Source organism: Nerophis lumbriciformis, linkage group LG01 (genome assembly GCF_033978685.3).
Source record: "Nerophis lumbriciformis linkage group LG01, RoL_Nlum_v2.1, whole genome shotgun sequence".
Taxonomy (NCBI): domain Eukaryota; kingdom Metazoa; phylum Chordata; class Actinopteri; order Syngnathiformes; family Syngnathidae; genus Nerophis; species Nerophis lumbriciformis.
In genome coordinates, this window is record NC_084548.2 from 67,345,001 (window position 1) to 67,362,819 (window position 17,819).

Below are 17,819 nucleotides of genomic sequence, written 5' to 3' on the forward strand. Positions count from 1 at the left end.
CCCAGAACTCAAAATTGCGCTCTAGCGCCCCCTCGGAAGAAAACACAGACAAAACTGCCTGTAACTCCCAGTAGGAATGTCGTTGAGACATGAAACGAAAACCTCTATGTAGGTCTCACTTAGTTAGACCTATATTTCATACACTGACAACCCCCAGCAAAAATCAACAGGAAGTTTGCAATTCCCCCTTCAAAACAAAAGTCATGTAAAAACAGTCACCTTTTTTCAAACATTATATTCTCTGAGCGCGTTTGTCGTGTCGGCTTCAAATTAGCACAGGAGAGAGATTGAACCCTCTGATTAAAAGTTGATGAAAGAGTTTTAATTACTGCTCCGGTTTGGATTTTATGAGCCCCCAAAGTCGGTCCTGTCCATCGCTGCATGCAGCTTTAATTTTATTTGATTTTGCAATTGCACAGGCGCGCACCTTAGAGGGAACATTGCTGCAGTGGCACAAAAGTACATCTAAAAATCAAGATCTATTGCGTGACATAACGATGAAATCAATCAACGGAGTGATTGCCACGTATATTGATGCTGGGATATTGTCTCGTCGCCCGTCGGCTATCAAATTTAACTTGTCTTTTCCTGAGAACAGGACTTGTGAGTAATTGTGTTTGTGTGTGTGTGTGTGCGTGCGTGCGTGTGTGTGTGATGTAGCTTGTTATGGTGCAACAGCAGAGCAACCAAGCAGTCAGAGGTGATGAATAGGAAGCTTGTGCTAATGATCCTTTAAAGACGCGCCTTTCTCCACATGGCAGCGCTTGTTGGGGCCATTTGTCAGCCTATCACGCACGCAAGCACACACACACAAATCAGCGGCTTTTTAGTATCCGTGGCAACACCCTGCAGGACCTCCTTCGCTGTGTTTTTTGTCTATGTAGCCCACCTTTTGCTATGCGTGCGCGCACACACACACACACAAAGCTTGATCCTTAAAAAAGCAGGGCGTTTTAGACCAGCCTGATTTCCCATGTGGTAGCAGAGCGGGGATTAATAAAATGAAGGTGTGGTTGTGTGAAAGAGAAAAGGGGGAGTTTCAAAGGGGAGACTGGCTTTACCTGCCAGGTGGGACTTGTTGATGGGGGATTGAACAGTAGTGCAGACTGAAATAAGACTTTAGGTGTCTCCTCTTAAAGGTATAATTAAAAGCTGACCCGTATAATTAAAAGCTGACCCGATGGGTGGAGAGTCTTGCAGTTTGAAGTATGCTGATGATGAGGTGTAGCAGCAGAGAAGGGAGATCTGCAGGTCGGGATGGGTGCCGGATTTTGTGGAACCGACCAAATACCGCCAGTCCAACCGGGAACGAATTCACGTAAAATCTAAAGGTGACATTTTACGGTACCTGGGTTGCTCGTGACGTCACAGCTGGCTTTTTGCTCACATCCCTCTAAGATACACCTTTTTAATCAAACAGGTGGTGTGTAGTAAGCACAATAGTTACAGTATTAACACTTTATAGGGCGCAACAAAAGACTAGATTCAGCAAAGACGGAACTCACCAGCCAACACCCCACTGCCGTCTCAAGTCTTGCAACTTAATGTCATACATGAAAATGAGATTCAAAAATGTGATAATAAAACAAGATGCAACTAGACAGCAGTTATCATAATAAGCTCATTTTTAAATAATGCAATGAAAAAATGTATATCAAAAACAATATTCTATTCACACACACAAAAGTGCCAAAAATTGGTACCGTTGAGTACCGGTAGGGATTCCCAGGCACCAGGAGTTGGTACCGTATCGGTTCAAATGTGAAAGGTACCCATCCCTAGCTGCAGGCTTTCGATCTAAATGGTTTGCATGTCTGTGATTTGAGTCACACCAGGCTTTACATGAATGCCACATGACATCATATATCTTATCTTAAATTATTTCAGGCGCACTCAAAGCTTGACAGCAAAGTACTAAAAAAACAAATCCTAAAAAAACAAGTATTAAACTCTCAAACCTTTTATCTTTTCACCGCCATCACGTGAGTGGCTGGGGCGGTGGCAATGTACATTGTGTAATTTGCATATTTAGATCATGACTCATGCATTTTTTTGTTGTTAAAAAAGGCTAAAAAAATGTATACATACATTTAGAGACAAATCTGTGTTATTAGTATCAACATATTATATAGTTTTTCTGTAAGCACACAAGGAAGTACATTAAGTACGTTAATATACAAATGAACAGGACATTCGTGTAGGAATCACGTTAAATCGACTGTACAGTTTGGTAATCAACCATACAACATACGACAACATACAAGAGATGAGCCCATTGACAGGCTAACGAAAATTAGCAATACGATTGTTTCAAACTTGGAGAAACACAAGTTACATAAAACAGCAAATGCATTTTTATTTATTGGCAAATAGTCCTCAAACTCTATGGAAATGAATATTGATGCTAACTTTGTACTACGAGGCCAGTCTGCTGCTCTTTGCACTTAGTGTTGCACTTAGTGGTGTGTGCGTGTGTGCGTGTGTGCGTGTGTGTGTGCGTGTGTGTGTGCGTGTGCGTGTGCGTGTGCGTGTGCGTGCGTGCGTGCGTGCGTGTGTGCTGCCTAGCTACAGAAGCATGTAGCTCAGAAGTCACTATAATGTATAGTCAATGTTTTGTGGAACATAATTCACACGTATCACTTGGAACATGAATTGTTACCTTCTACTTTCACTATATATATATCTACTTTCACTATATATATATATATATATGTATATATGTATATATATATGTATATATATATATATATATGTATATATATATATATATATATATATTATTAGTGTGTGTGTATATATGTGTGTGCGTGTATATGTGTGTGTGTATGTATATATATGTATATATACATATGTGTATATATATATGTATATATATATGTGTGTATGTATATGTGTGTATATATGTATATATATATGTATATGTATATATGTGTGTATATATGTATATATGTCTGTATATATAGGTGTATATGTATGTATATATATATATATATATGCATATATATGTGTATATAGGTGTGTGTGTATATATATATATAGGTAGACATATACATTTATATATATATGTATATATATTTATGTATATATATGTGTATAAATACATATGTATGTATACATATATACATATATGTATGTATATATACATATATGTGTATATATATATATATACATACATATATGTATATATATATATATATACATACATATATATGTATGTATACATATGTATGTATGTATATATATATAATATATATATGTATATACACATACATATATATATATATATATATATATATATATATATACACATACATATACAGTGGGGCAAAAAAGTATTTAGTCAGACACCAATTGTGCAAGTTCTCCCACTTAAAATGATGACAGAGGTCTGTAATTTTCATCTTAGGTACACTTCAACTGTGAGAGACAGAATGTGAAAAAAAAATCCAGGAATTCACATTGTAGGATTTAAAAAAAATGTATTTGTAAATTATGGTGGAAAATAAGTATTTGGTCAATAACAAAAATTCAACTCAATACTTTGTAATATAACCTTTGTTGGCAATAACAGAGGTCAAACGATTACTATAGGTCTTTAACAGGTTTGCACACACAGTAGCTGGTATTTTGGCCCATTCCTCCATGCAGATCTTCTCGAGAGCAGTGATATTTTGGGGCTGTCGCCGAGCAACACAGACTTTCAACTCCCTCCACAGATTTTCTATGGGGTTGAGGTCTGGAGACTGGTTAGGCCACTGCAGGACTTTCAAATGCTTCTTACAGAGCCACTCCTTCGTTGCCCGGGCGGTGTGTTTGGGATCATTGTCATGCTGGAAGACCCAGCCACGTTTCATCTTCAAAGCTCTCACTGATGGAAGGAGGTTTTGGCTCAAAATCTCACGATACATGGCCCCATTCATTCTTTCCTTAACACGGATCAGTCGGCCTGTCCCCTTAGCAGAAAAACAGCCCCAAAGCATGATGTTTCCACCCCCATGCTTCACAGTAGGTATGGTGTTCTTGGGATGCAACTCAGTATTCTTCTTCCTCCAAACACGACGAGTTGAGTTTATACCAAAAAGTTCTATTTTGGTTTCATCTGACCACATGACATTCTCCCAATCTTTGCTGTATCATCCATGTGCTCTCTGGCAAACTTCAGACGGGCCTGGACATGCACTGGCTTAAGCAGGGGGACACGTCTGGCACTGCAGGATTTGATTCCCTGTCGGCGTAGTGTGTTACTGATGTTAACCTTTGTTACTTTGGTCCCAGCTCTCTGCAGGTCATTCACCAGGTCCCCCCGTGTGGTTCTGGGATTTTTGCTCACCGTTCTCATGATCATTTTGACCCCACGGGATGAGATCTTACGTGGAGCCCCAGATCAAGGGAGATTATCAGTGGTCTTGTATGTCTTCCATTTTCTGATAATTGCTCCCACAGTTTATTTTTTCACACCAAGCTGCTTGCCTATTGTAGATTCACTCTTCACAGTCTGGTGCAGGTCTACAATTCTTTTCCTGGTGTCCTTCGACAGCTCTTTGGTCTTGGCCATAGTGGAGTTTGGAGTCTGACTGTTTGAGGCTGTGGACAGGTGTCTTTTATACAGATAACCAGTTCAAACAGGTGCCATTAATACAAGTAACAAGTGGAGGACAGAAGAGCTTCTTAACGAAGAAGTTACAGGTCTGTGAGAGCCAGAGATCTTCCTTGTTTGAGGTGACCAAATACTTATTTTCCACCATAATTTACAAATAAATTCTTTAAAATTCCTACAATGTGAATTCCTGGATTTTTTTTCACATTCTGTCTCTCACAGTTGAAGTGTACATATGATGAAAATTACAGACCTCTGTCATAATTATGAGTGGGAGAACTTGCACAATCGGTGGCTGACTAAATACTTTTTTGCCCCACTGTATGTATGTATGTATGTATATATATATATATATATATATTATATATATATATAATATATATATATATATATATATATATAAATATATAATATATACATACATACATATGTATATATATGTATATATAATATATGTGTGTGTATATATATATATATATATATATATATATATATATATACGGTACAGGCCAAAAGTTTGGACACGCCTTCTCATTCAATGCGTTTTCTTTATTTTCATGACTATTTACATTGTAGATTGTCACTGAAGGCATCCAAACTATGAATGAACACATGTGGAGTTATGTACTTAACAAAAAAAAGTGAAATAACTGAAAACATTCTTCAAAACACGGCTTTGCACACTCTTGGCATTCTCTCGATGAACTTCAAGAGGTAGTCATCTGAAATGGATTACACTTCACAAGGTGTGCCTTATCAAGGTTGATTAGTTCAATTTCCTGCTTTATCAATGGGGTTGGGACCATCAGTTGTGTTGTGAATGAGAAGGCGTGTCCAAACTTTTGGCCTGTACTGTATATGTATAACTGTATTATTATTGTTATTATTACACATTCTACATGGGCACATGAGTGATTTAAGCCTCCCTTGACACTGCCACATCATCGATTGAGGCTTTTTGACATGCCCTGACTTGTCCCTTGTCCAGGTGTGAGTCATGTCATCGCAAGGTTGTTGGTTGTAGTCCAGCACACCCACATTGCTCACATTGTTGCCCGTTGATTACACAGGAATGTGAAGGATGCCGTAAAAGAGTGCAATGCATGTACCAAGAGTGAAACATGACTAATTGTGAGCTACCTGCAATGCCGCTTAGTCATCCTGCCATCTGTGTCATCAGGATGGACATTCAGTTGATGTTAAGCTACTCTTCTTTTTCCTCCACGTGCGCCATAATCGGTCATGGTGAGAAAAAAGACAAACATCCAGCTTCCCCGCATTCCTTAACAGATTAATGGTCTCTTGTCAAGGCCTCAGACAGAGCCGACATTCCTTTCGCAAGCTCTTTAGCTGCACACTGGAATTTGCACCACAGATGGCGCTATAACCATCCTAACCTCTGGCAAGAAAACCACGTCATACTGTTTTCAGTATGACTTGACTAATTGCTGACTAATTGGTCAAGTAGACTTACTGGTAAACAACACACTTAGGTCAACAATATTCATATCCACAAGATCTTCTGTCTAAGCACAGTTTCAATCATTCAAAATGTATTTATACAGTTCTTTATCACGAGTGTATCATAGAACTTCACAAATTGACAACCTGATCTAAACCCACTTTTGGTCAAGGAAAGACTTAAAAAAAACCAAAAAAACCAGATTAGAAGAGACCACAGACCCGACTTTTCTAGCTGTAAATATACTCCTCCCCTCTTAGCCCCGCCCCCAACCACGGCCCCGCCACACCCCGACCACGCCCCCCACCTCCCGAAATCAGAGGTCTCAAGGTTGGCAAGTATGCATGATGGTCTCATCAAGCTGAGATTTTCAGCACTGGCTGCCGTAGTTCACAGCTGAGTGTGAAGTAGGGTTTTGCAATAAATACAGATGATGAACGATACAAATTAAAAACATGTTGTCATAGTGGATGGAGACCAGGAAGTCTTGCATTCCCTGCTGAGAAGTTGAAGAGAATCGATGGATGGAAATGTAATTATTGACCTAATGGGGAAATCATGCGTTCACCATTAACCGCTGGCCATTTGTTTGATGACTCAGCATTATCTTAAAACTCGGGATGCACGATAATGGAAATTTGAGCCGATGCTGATAATTTCCAGACCTTTACAACCAATAAGCGATATTCATGGAAGATTCTGCGAGAAGAAATTAATTTAACGGTTCACCCTCTGTGCTCAATGTACAAACCCCGTTTCCATATGAGTTGGGAAATTGTGTTAGATGTAAATATAAACGGAATATACAATGATTTGCAAATCCTTTTCAACCCATATTCAATTAAATGGGGCGTCCATGGTATCGTTGCTTGGATGGCAACATATGTTGCTCCAAAACCTGTATGTACCTTTCAGCATTAATGGCGCCTTCACAGATGTGTAAGTTACCCATGTCTTGGGCACTAATACACCCCCATACCATCACACATGCTGGCTTTTCAACTTTGCGCCTATAACAATCCGGATGGTTCTTTTCCTCTTTGGTCCGGAGGACACGACGTCCACAGTTTCCAAAAACAATTTGAAATGTGGACTCGTCAGACCACAGAACACTTTTTCACTTTGCATCAGTCCATCTTAGATGAGCTCAGGCCCAGCGAAGCCGACGGCGTTTCTGGGTGTTGTTGATAAACAGTTTTCGCCTTGCATAGGAGAGTTTTAACTTGCACTTACATATGTAGCGACCAACTGTAGTTACTGACAGTGGGTTTCTGAAGTGTTCCTGAGCCCATGTGGTGATATCCTTTGCACACTGATGTCACTTGTTGATGCAGTACAGCCTGAGGGATAGAAGGTCACGGGCTTAGCTGCTTACGTGCAGTGATTTCTCCAGATTCTCTGAACCCTTTGATGATATTACGGACCGTAGATGGTGAAATCCCTAAATTCCTTGCAATAGCTGGTTGAGAAAGGTTTTTCTTAAACTGTTCAACAATTTGCTCACGCATTCGTTGACAAAGTGGTGACCCTCGCCCCATCCTTGTTTGATGACTGAGCATTTCATGGAATCTACTTTTATACCCAATCATGGCACCCACCTGTTCCCAATTTGCCTGTTCACCTGTGGGATGTTCCAAATAAGTGTTTGATGAGCATTCCTCAACTTTATCAGTATTTATTGCCACCTTTCCCAACTTCTTTGTCACGTGTTGCTGGCATCAAATTCTAAAGTTAATGATTATTTGCATGAAATAATCTGAGGCTGAGTTGAGTTGAAACTGTTTTAATGTTGCACTTTTTATATGTAGAAGAAAAGTTTTGTCATTTTATTTAATCTGAGCAACAACTTGAGGCAGGTGATTAACGTGGACCCCGACTTAAACAAGTTGAAAAACTTATTGGGGTGTTATCATTTAGTGGTCAATTGTACGGAATATGTACTGTACGGTGCAATCTACTAATAAAAGTCTCAATCAATCAATCAAAAACAGCACTTTATATGTAGAAAGGTACTCAGAGAGTATGGGGTATCGGACTGTCTGATTGTGGCAGTTCGCTCCCTGTATGATCAGTGCCAGAGCTTGGTCCGCATTGCCGGCAGTAAGTCGGACACGTTTCCAGTGAGGGTTGGACTCCGCCAAGGCTGCCCTTTGTCACCGATTCTGTTCATAACTTTTATGGACAGAATTTCTAGGCGCAGTCAAGGCGTTGAGGGGATCTGGTTTGGTGGCTGCAGGATTAGGTCTCTGCTTTTTGCAGATGATGTGGTCCTGATGGCTTCATCTGGCCAGGATCTTCAGCTCTCACTGGATCGGTTCGCAGCCGAGTGTGAAGCGACTGGGATGGGAATCAGCACCTCCAAGTCCGAGTCCATGGTTCTCGCCCGGAAAAGGGTGGAGTGCCATCTCCGGGTCGGGGAGGAGATCTTGCCCCAAGTGGAGGAGTTCAAGTACCTCGGAGTCTTGTTCACGAGTGAGGGAAGAGTGGATGGTGAGATCGACAGGCGGATCGGTGCGGCGTCTTCAGTAATGCGGACGCTGTATCGATCCGTTGTGGTGAAGAAGGAGCTGAGCCGGAAGGCAAAGCTCTCAATTTACCGGTCGATCTACGTTCCCATCCTCACCTATGGTCATGAGCTTTGGGTTATGACCGAAAGGACAAGATCACGGGTACAAGCGGCCGAAATGAGTTTCCTCCGCCGGGTGGCGGGGCTCTCCCTTAGAGATAGGGTGAGAAGCTCTGCCATCCGGGGGGAGCTCAAAGTAAAGCCGCTGCTCCTCCACATCGAGAGGAGCCAGATGAGGTGGTTCGGGCATCTGGTCAGGATGCCACCCGAACGCCTCCCTAGGGAGGTGTTTAGGGCACGTCCGACCGGTAGGAGGCCGCGGGGAAGACCCAGGACACGTTGGGAAGACTATGTCTCCCGGCTGGCCTGGGAACGCCTCGGGGTCCCACAGGAAGAGCTGGACGAAGTGGCTGGGGAGAGGGAAGTCTGGGCTTCCGTGCTTAGGCTGCTGCCCCCGCGACCCGACCTCGGATAAGCGGAAGAAGATGGATGGATGGTGTTGTTAAGAAACCATTCTGAGCCTTATCTTATTTAGTTTTTATTTGATGTATGTTGACCACATTAACCCTGGCAGTGTGTGTATGTATTTTATTGTTATGCTTAGCATTCATGACTGCCTGCTGTTGCACTGATCAGCCTATTTCTATTTTTGGGCAGAATTATTATAGTGTTCCCAATTTTAAAAGGATAAAGCCATTGTTTACAAATTTGGTAAATAAATAACCCAAAAATGTATATTTTGTCGTTTTCTTACTGTACCGAAAATGAACCGAACCGTGACCTCTAAACCGAGGTACGTACCGAACCGAAATTTTTGTGTACCGTTACACCCTTAGTTGAAGCTCATCTTTAACCCTCGCAGTGCAATTTCTTCACATCATTTTTCATTATCAGAATGATCGATGTGACGTCATCATCTCATATCATCAGTTGATAATATCGGCTGCAGATATATCGTACATCCCTACTTACAACTAGCACCCTCTTTTTGATTGTGAAACGATGAGCATATGATGTCATCATTTGATATCATCTCATGTTTTCGCCAGCTTTTCACTGAACTGTCTTGATACTTTACTAGAAGTACAAGATAAGTCTATAAGTTGATCTATTTTACGCAGTGGATTAAGACGTGATCGCAAGTCATGCTTCTTAACACACACACACACACACACACACGTAGGAATGAGGTCATCGCGCTGGCTTATCTGCCGCCAGCACGTCGACACAATTCTTAGAAAACTTTTGCCACAGCAAGATTTGTTTCTTCAGAAGTTCCTGTCAGCGTTGCGACACGACCACCACGCTCCAGGAAACACGACCTCCTCCTTGCTTCACTTTGCGACTCTCTTTTGAGAAAAATGGCCAGCCAGCATGTTTCGGGAGGCTTCTTGTTTACTTTCCACTTCAGTCTGAGTGAATGGAAGCAACTTTCTCAGGCTGCTCACGTTACTTCAACTTCCAAGTCTTTCTAGCGCACAATATATACCAACTACTCTCCTACACAAGTTGACTGTGTGTTCTTGTTTTACTGACTTTGACACTCAGACCAGCTTCATTTCCACCTCTGCACAACTTTCACTTTCCTTCTGTCTAATCTGCACGACAACAACACAAGCAATGTTCCCCTTCAAGCCACCATTTAACCATTTCATACACTTCTTAACTTCACCTTTTACTCAGTGTTGTGTACTCAGTACTACGCACAGTACTGCAGTATTTACAACACTGGCTTGTGTACTTAGTACTTTTGTACAGTATTGCAATATTTACAACACTGTCTTGTGTTCTTAGTACTTATGTACAGTATTGCAATTTTTACAAAACTGTCTTGTGTACTTAGTACTTATGTACAGTATTGCAATATTTACAACACTGTCTTGTGTACTTAGTACTTATGTACAGTATTGCATTTTTTACAACACTGTCGTGTATAGCACTTATGCACAGTATTGCAATATTTACAACACAGTCTTGTGTACTTAGTACTTATGTACAGTATTGCAATATTTACAACACTGTTGTGTATAGTACTTATGCACAATATTGCAATATTTACAACACTGTTGTGTATTACTTATGCACAGTATTGCAATATTTACAACACTGTTGTGTATAGTACTTATGCACAATATTGCAATATTTACAACACTGTTGTGTATGGTACTTATGCACAGTATTGCAATATTTACAACACTGTTGTGTCTAGTACTTATGCACAGTATTGCAATATTTACAACACTGTTGTGTATAGTACTTATGTAACACCGTCTTGTGTACTTAGTACTTTTGTACAGTACTGCAATATTTACAACACTGTCTTTTGTACTTAGTAATATGCACAGCATTGCAATATTTACAACACTGTTGTGTATAGTACTTATGCACAGTATTGCAATATTTACAATACTGTTGTGTCTAGTACTTATGCACAGTATTGCAATATTAACAACACTGTCTTGTGTACTTAGTACTTATGTACAGTATTGTAATATTTACAACACTTTCATGTATAGTACTTATGCACATTATTGCAATATTTACAACACTGTCTTGTGTACTTAGTACTTATGTACAGTATTGCAATATTTACAACACTGTTGTGTATGGTACTTATGCACAGTATTGCAATATTTACAACACTGTTGTGTCTAGTACTTATGCACAGTATTGCAATATTTACAACACTTTCATGTATAGTACTTATGCACATTATTGCAATATTTACAACACTGTTGTGTATGGTACTTATGCACAGTATTGCAATATTTACAACACTGTTGTGTCTAGTACTTATGCACAGTATTGCAATATTTACAACACTGTTGTGTATAGTACTTATGTAACACCGTCTTGTGTACTTAGTACTTTTGTACAGTACTGCAATATTTACAACACTGTCTTTTGTACTTAGTAATATGCACAGCATTGCAATATTTACAACACTGTTGTGTATAGTACTTATGCACAGTATTGCAATATTTACAATACTGTTGTGTCTAGTACTTATGCACAGTATTGCAATATTAACAACACTGTCTTGTGTACTTAGTACTTATGTACAGTATTGTAATATTTACAACACTTTCATGTATAGTACTTATGCACATTATTGCAATATTTACAACACTGTCTTGTGTACTTAGTACTTATGTACAGTATTGCAATATTTACAACACTGTTGTGTATGGTACTTATGCACAGTATTGCAATATTTACAACACTGTTGTGTCTAGTACTTATGCACAGTATTGCAATATTTACAACACTTTCATGTATAGTACTTATGCACATTATTGCAATATTTACAACACTGTTGTGTATGGTACTTATGCACAGTATTGCAATATTTACAACACTGTTGTGTCTAGTACTTATGCACAGTATTGCAATATTTACAACACTGTCTTTTGTACTGAGTACTTGTGTACAATATTGCAATATTTACAACACTGTTGTGTATAGTACTTATGTAACACCGTCTTGTGTACTTGGTACTTTTGTACAGTACTGCAATATTTACAACACTGTCTTTTGTACTTAGTAATATGCACAGCATTGCAATATTTACAACACTGTTGTGTATAGTACTTATGCACAATTTTGCAATATTTACAACACTGTTGTGTATGGTACTTATGCACAGTATTGCAATATTTACAACACTGTTGTGTCTAGTACTTATGCACAGTATTGCAATATTAACAACACTGTCTTGTGTACTTAGTACTTATGTACAGTATTGTAATATTTACAACACTTTCATGTATAGTACTTATGCACATTATTGCAATATTTACAACACTGTCTTGTGTACTTAGTACTTATGTACAGTATTGCAATATTTACAACACTGTTGTGTATAGTACTTATGCACAATATTGCAATATTTACAACACTGTTGTGTATTACTTATGCACAGTATTGCAATATTTACAACACTGTTGTGTCTAGTACTTATGCACAGTATTGCAATATTTACAACACTGTTGTGTATGGTACTTATGCACAGTATTGCAATATTTACAACACTGTTGTGTCTAGTACTTATGCACAGTATTGCAATATTTACAACACTTTCATGTATAGTACTTATGCACATTATTGCAATATTTACAACACTGTTGTGTATGGTACTTATGCACAGTATTGCAATATTTACAACACTGTTGTGTCTAGTACTTATGCACAGTATTGCAATATTTACAACACTGTCTTTTGTACTGAGTACTTGTGTACAATATTGCAATATTTACAACACTGTTGTGTATAGTACTTATGTAACACCGTCTTGTGTACTTGGTACTTTTGTACAGTACTGCAATATTTACAACACTGTCTTTTGTACTTAGTAATATGCACAGCATTGCAATATTTACAACACTGTTGTGTATAGTACTTATGCACAATTTTGCAATATTTACAACACTGTTGTGTATGGTACTTATGCACAGTATTGCAATATTTACAACACTGTTGTGTCTAGTACTTATGCACAGTATTGCAATATTAACAACACTGTCTTGTGTACTTAGTACTTATGTACAGTATTGTAATATTTACAACACTTTCATGTATAGTACTTATGCACATTATTGCAATATTTACAACACTGTCTTGTGTACTTAGTACTTATGTACAGTATTGCAATATTTACAACACTGTTGTGTATAGTACTTATGCACAATATTGCAATATTTACAACACTGTTGTGTCTAGTACTTATGCACAGTATTGCAATATTTACAACACTGTCTTTTGTACTGAGTACTTGTGTACAGTATTGCAATATTTACAACACTGTTGTGTATAGTACTTATGTAACACCGTCTTGTGTACTTAGTACTTTTGTACAGTACTGCAATATTTACAACACTGTCTTTTGTACTTAGTAATATGCACAGCATTGCAATATTTACAACACTGTTGTGTATAGTACTTATGCACAATTTTGCAATATTTACAACACTGTTGTGTATGGTACTTATGCACAGTATTGCAATATTTACAACACTGTTGTGTATAGTACTTATGCACAATTTTGCAATATTTACAACACTGTTGTGTATGGTACTTATGCACAGTATTGCAATATTTACAACACTGTTGTGTCTAGTACTTATGCACAGTATTGCAATATTAACAACACTGTCTTGTGTACTTAGTACTTATGTACAGTATTGTAATATTTACAACACTTTCATGTATAGTACTTATGCACATTATTGCAATATTTACAACACTGTCTTGTGTACTTAGTACTTATGTACAGTATTGTAATATTTACAACACTGTTGTGTATAGTACTTATGCACAATATTGCAATATTTACAACACTGTTGTGTATTACTTATGCACAGTATTGCAATATTTACAACACTGTTGTGTATGGTACTTATGCACAGTATTGCAATATTTACAACACTGTTGTGTCTAGTACTTATGCACAGTATTGCAATATTTACAACACTGTTGTGTATAGTACTTATGTAACACCGTCTTGTGTACTTAGTACTTTTGTACAGTACTGCAATATTTACAACACTGTCTTTTGTACTTAGTAATATGCACAGCATTGCAATATTTACAACACTGTTGTGTATAGTACTTATGCACAATTTTGCACTATTTACAACACTGTTGTGTATGGTACTTATGCACAGTATTGCAATATTTACAACACTGTTGTGTCTAGTACTTATGCACAGTATTGCAATATTTACAACACTGTCTTGTGTTCTTAGTGCTTATGTACAGTATTGCAATTTTTACAACACTGTTGTGTATGGTACTTATCCACAATATTGCAATATTTACAACACTTTTGTGTATAGTACTTATGCACAGTATTGCAATATTAACAACACTGTCTTGTGTACTTAGTACGTATGTACAATATTGCAATATTTACAACACTGTTATGTATAGTACTTATGCACAGTATTGCAATATTTACAACACTGTCTTGTGTACTTTGTACTTATGTACAGTATTGCAATATTTACAACACTGTGTTGTGTACTTAGTATTTAAATGCAGTATTGTAATATTTACAACACTGTCTTGTGTACTTAGTACTTATGTACAGTATTGCAATATTTACAACACTGTCTTGTGTACTTAGTACTTAATGTACAGTATTGCAATATTTACAACACTGTTGTGTATAGTACATATGTAACACCGTCTTGTGTACTTAGTACTTTTGTACAGTACTGCAATATTTACAACACTGTCTTGTGTACTTAGTACTTATGTACAGTACTGCAATATGTACAACACTGTGTTGTGTACTTTGTACTTAATTACAGTATTGCAATATTTACAACACTGTCTTGTGTACTTAGTACTTATGTACAGTATTGCAATATTTAAAACACTGTTGTGTATAGTACTTATGCACAGTATTGCAATATGCACAGTATTGCAATATATACAACACTGTCTTGTGTACCAAGTACCTATGTACAGTATTGCAATGTTTACAACACTATTGTGTATAGTACTTATGCACAGTATTGCAATATTTACACAACAATGTGTTGTGTATTTAATACTTATGTACAGTATTGCAATGCTTTCAACATTATGTTGTGTGCTGAGTACTTATGCACAGTATTGCAATATTTACAACAGTGTTGTGTACTTAGTAGTTATGTACAGTATTGCAATATTTGCAACATTATGTTGTGTGCTTAGTACTTACGTACAGCGACATCATATTGAAGCCTGTGGGTTAGGCACTTCAAGTTCATATGTGAGTCAAGGCAGGTGGCAAAATAATTTTGGCAATATAGTGTACATCCACAGGCAGTCCCATCATAATGTGTTCATCAGCCAGTGCAAACCACGGTACCGCAGTAATACACATTTAGGTTACAAATACAAGTATTTGTCATACAAGGTGTCGTCCCCATTGGGCAGCAAACTGACCAACGTCTCCTCGATGTGGTTTTTTCCAGGAACGCTTTGCCGAGATCTTCGGTCAGGACGCGGCCGCCGAGGTGCGCAGGTCCCAGGAGAGTTTCAAGAAGTGGCTTCTGGCCGGGATGACGCTGGTGACCGGCGTGGTGGTCGGCTCGCTCCTCGTCCAGAAACGCCTGTGATGACCCCCCCAACGTCTGAAAACACACACACACACACACACACACACACACACACACTTACATAGTTGTCCCTCCCACTAGTGGCCATCATACATGTCATACATGTCCTTGTTTCTAGGCGTTAACCTTTGACCCACATTCTCCTCGTCCTCCAAATGTCGTCCGTCTTTTTGTTGCCTAACCAGCGATAATCATGAGTGAAGCGTCGCTCGTATGGAAAATAGTCCGTCCCAGGGTCAAGCTGTCCCCATGAGAGACTTGCAACATTAAAGACGTGGGATGAATCTTTGACCTGCTCACATTGTAGCGAGTTCTGTGGTTATCATCACCCTTTTCCTGCCACCCCCACGCAAAACGGCACATGCGGTGTCAAAAGTAATCCATTACAAAAGTAACCCTCTGGTAAAAGTACTGAGTAGTGTGTGACAGTGCAGGGCGTATTCATCTTAGATATAATAATAACAATATTCATTTTAGATAACAATATTCATTTTAGATATAAACAATGTCTTGATGATGTCATGGTGACAACATACTCATCTTAGATATAAACAATATGTCTTGATGATGTCATGGTGACAACATATTCATCTTAGATATAAATATGTCTTGATGATGTCATGGGGACAATATTCATTTTAGATATAAACAATGTCTTGATGATGTCATGGTGACAACATACTCATCTTAGATATAAACAATATGTCTTGATGATGTCATGGTGAGATATAAACAATATGTCTTGATGTCATGGTGACATGTTTATCTTAGATATAAACAATGTCTTGATGATGTCATGGTGACAACATACTCATCTTAGATATAAACAATATGTCTTGATGATGTCATGGTGACAACATACTCATCTTAGATATAAACAATATGTCTTGATGATGTCATGGTGACAACATACTCATCTTAGATATAAACAATATGTCTTGATGATGTCATGGGGACAACTTATTCATCTTAGATATAAACAATATGTCTTGATGATGTCATGGGGACAACTTATTCATCTTAGATATAAACAATATGTCTTGATGATGTCATGGTGACAACATACTCATCTTAGATATAAACAATATGTCTTGATGATGTCATGGGGACAACTTATTCATCTTGGATATAAACAATATGTCTTGATGATGTCATGGTGACAATTTATTAATCTTAAATATAAATAATGTCTTGATGATGTCACGGTGACAACATCAGTACCACGCTGGACAGTTTGACCCTGGAACAGACCGCGCGTGTTGCCGCAGTTTGCCGTGTGGTTTGATTGGATTGTGAGGATTGCGTTGCCAGGCGTGACTTGGCGATGAAAGCGGGAAGACGACGCAGGAAGTGGGTTTCCAACACTTCCTGGCAAAAAGGCTGCGTTGTTCCATCGTCACTATCGCCGTCGTCGTCGTCGTCGTCGTTTAAAGCTGACACAAACGTTTTTATTTTTGGAAGCCAACCAAAAACTTTATTGCTCATTATTTTATGTTGCTGTTGAATCTGCCGGATGTGTGCGTGCTTGCGTACGTGTGCGTGTGTGAGTGTGTGTGTGTGAAGGGGGTGCATGTTGACACCGTGTAGTCCGCCTTTTTTTTTTTTTTTTAGACAGTAGCTGACAAATGCAGCAAACGTAGCGACACACACACACACACACACACACACACACACACACACACACACACACACACACACACACACACACCTCAGCATGAACATGTTAGATATTTTGGATGTAAAAGTTGTAACGTTGGTAGCACTGTTCATCCCCCCTCCCTCCCCCCCTCCCCCACGTTAACATTTACCAGCCTCATATGAGCAGTTTAATAAAAGTTTATGACACAATGTTGTTGTTGTTTGTGCGTCTTTTGTCGTCCCAAACTTGTATTTAAAAAAAAAAAAAAAAAAATCATGCGGGTGCAAGCTGCTGCTCTTGCAGGATGATACAGTAGCGGCTGCCGTTGCCATGGCGACCCATCAGACCACGCAGGCCATGATGTGAATATTTGACGTCTTCACACCATAAAGGCTTCATGGAGTCTTCAACGCTCTCGGTTATGATGGCCATGATGGGCGCCATGCGGC

The 17,819-nt window shown here is 38.6% G+C and overlaps 1 protein-coding gene across 1 annotated transcript in view; it reads left to right on the forward strand.

The window, feature by feature from the left end:
• Positions 1–17,579, forward strand: part of bcl2l1 (BCL2 like 1) — a 100,069-nt gene extending 82,490 nt beyond the window's left edge. Inside the window, 2 exon segments of the mRNA XM_061924907.1 lie at positions 15,588–15,704; positions 15,706–17,579. Coding sequence (XP_061780891.1) covers positions 15,588–15,704; positions 15,706–15,750 — 162 coding nt within the window. The 3' untranslated portion in view covers positions 15,751–17,579.
• The last annotated feature ends 240 nt before the right edge of the window (positions 17,580–17,819 follow it).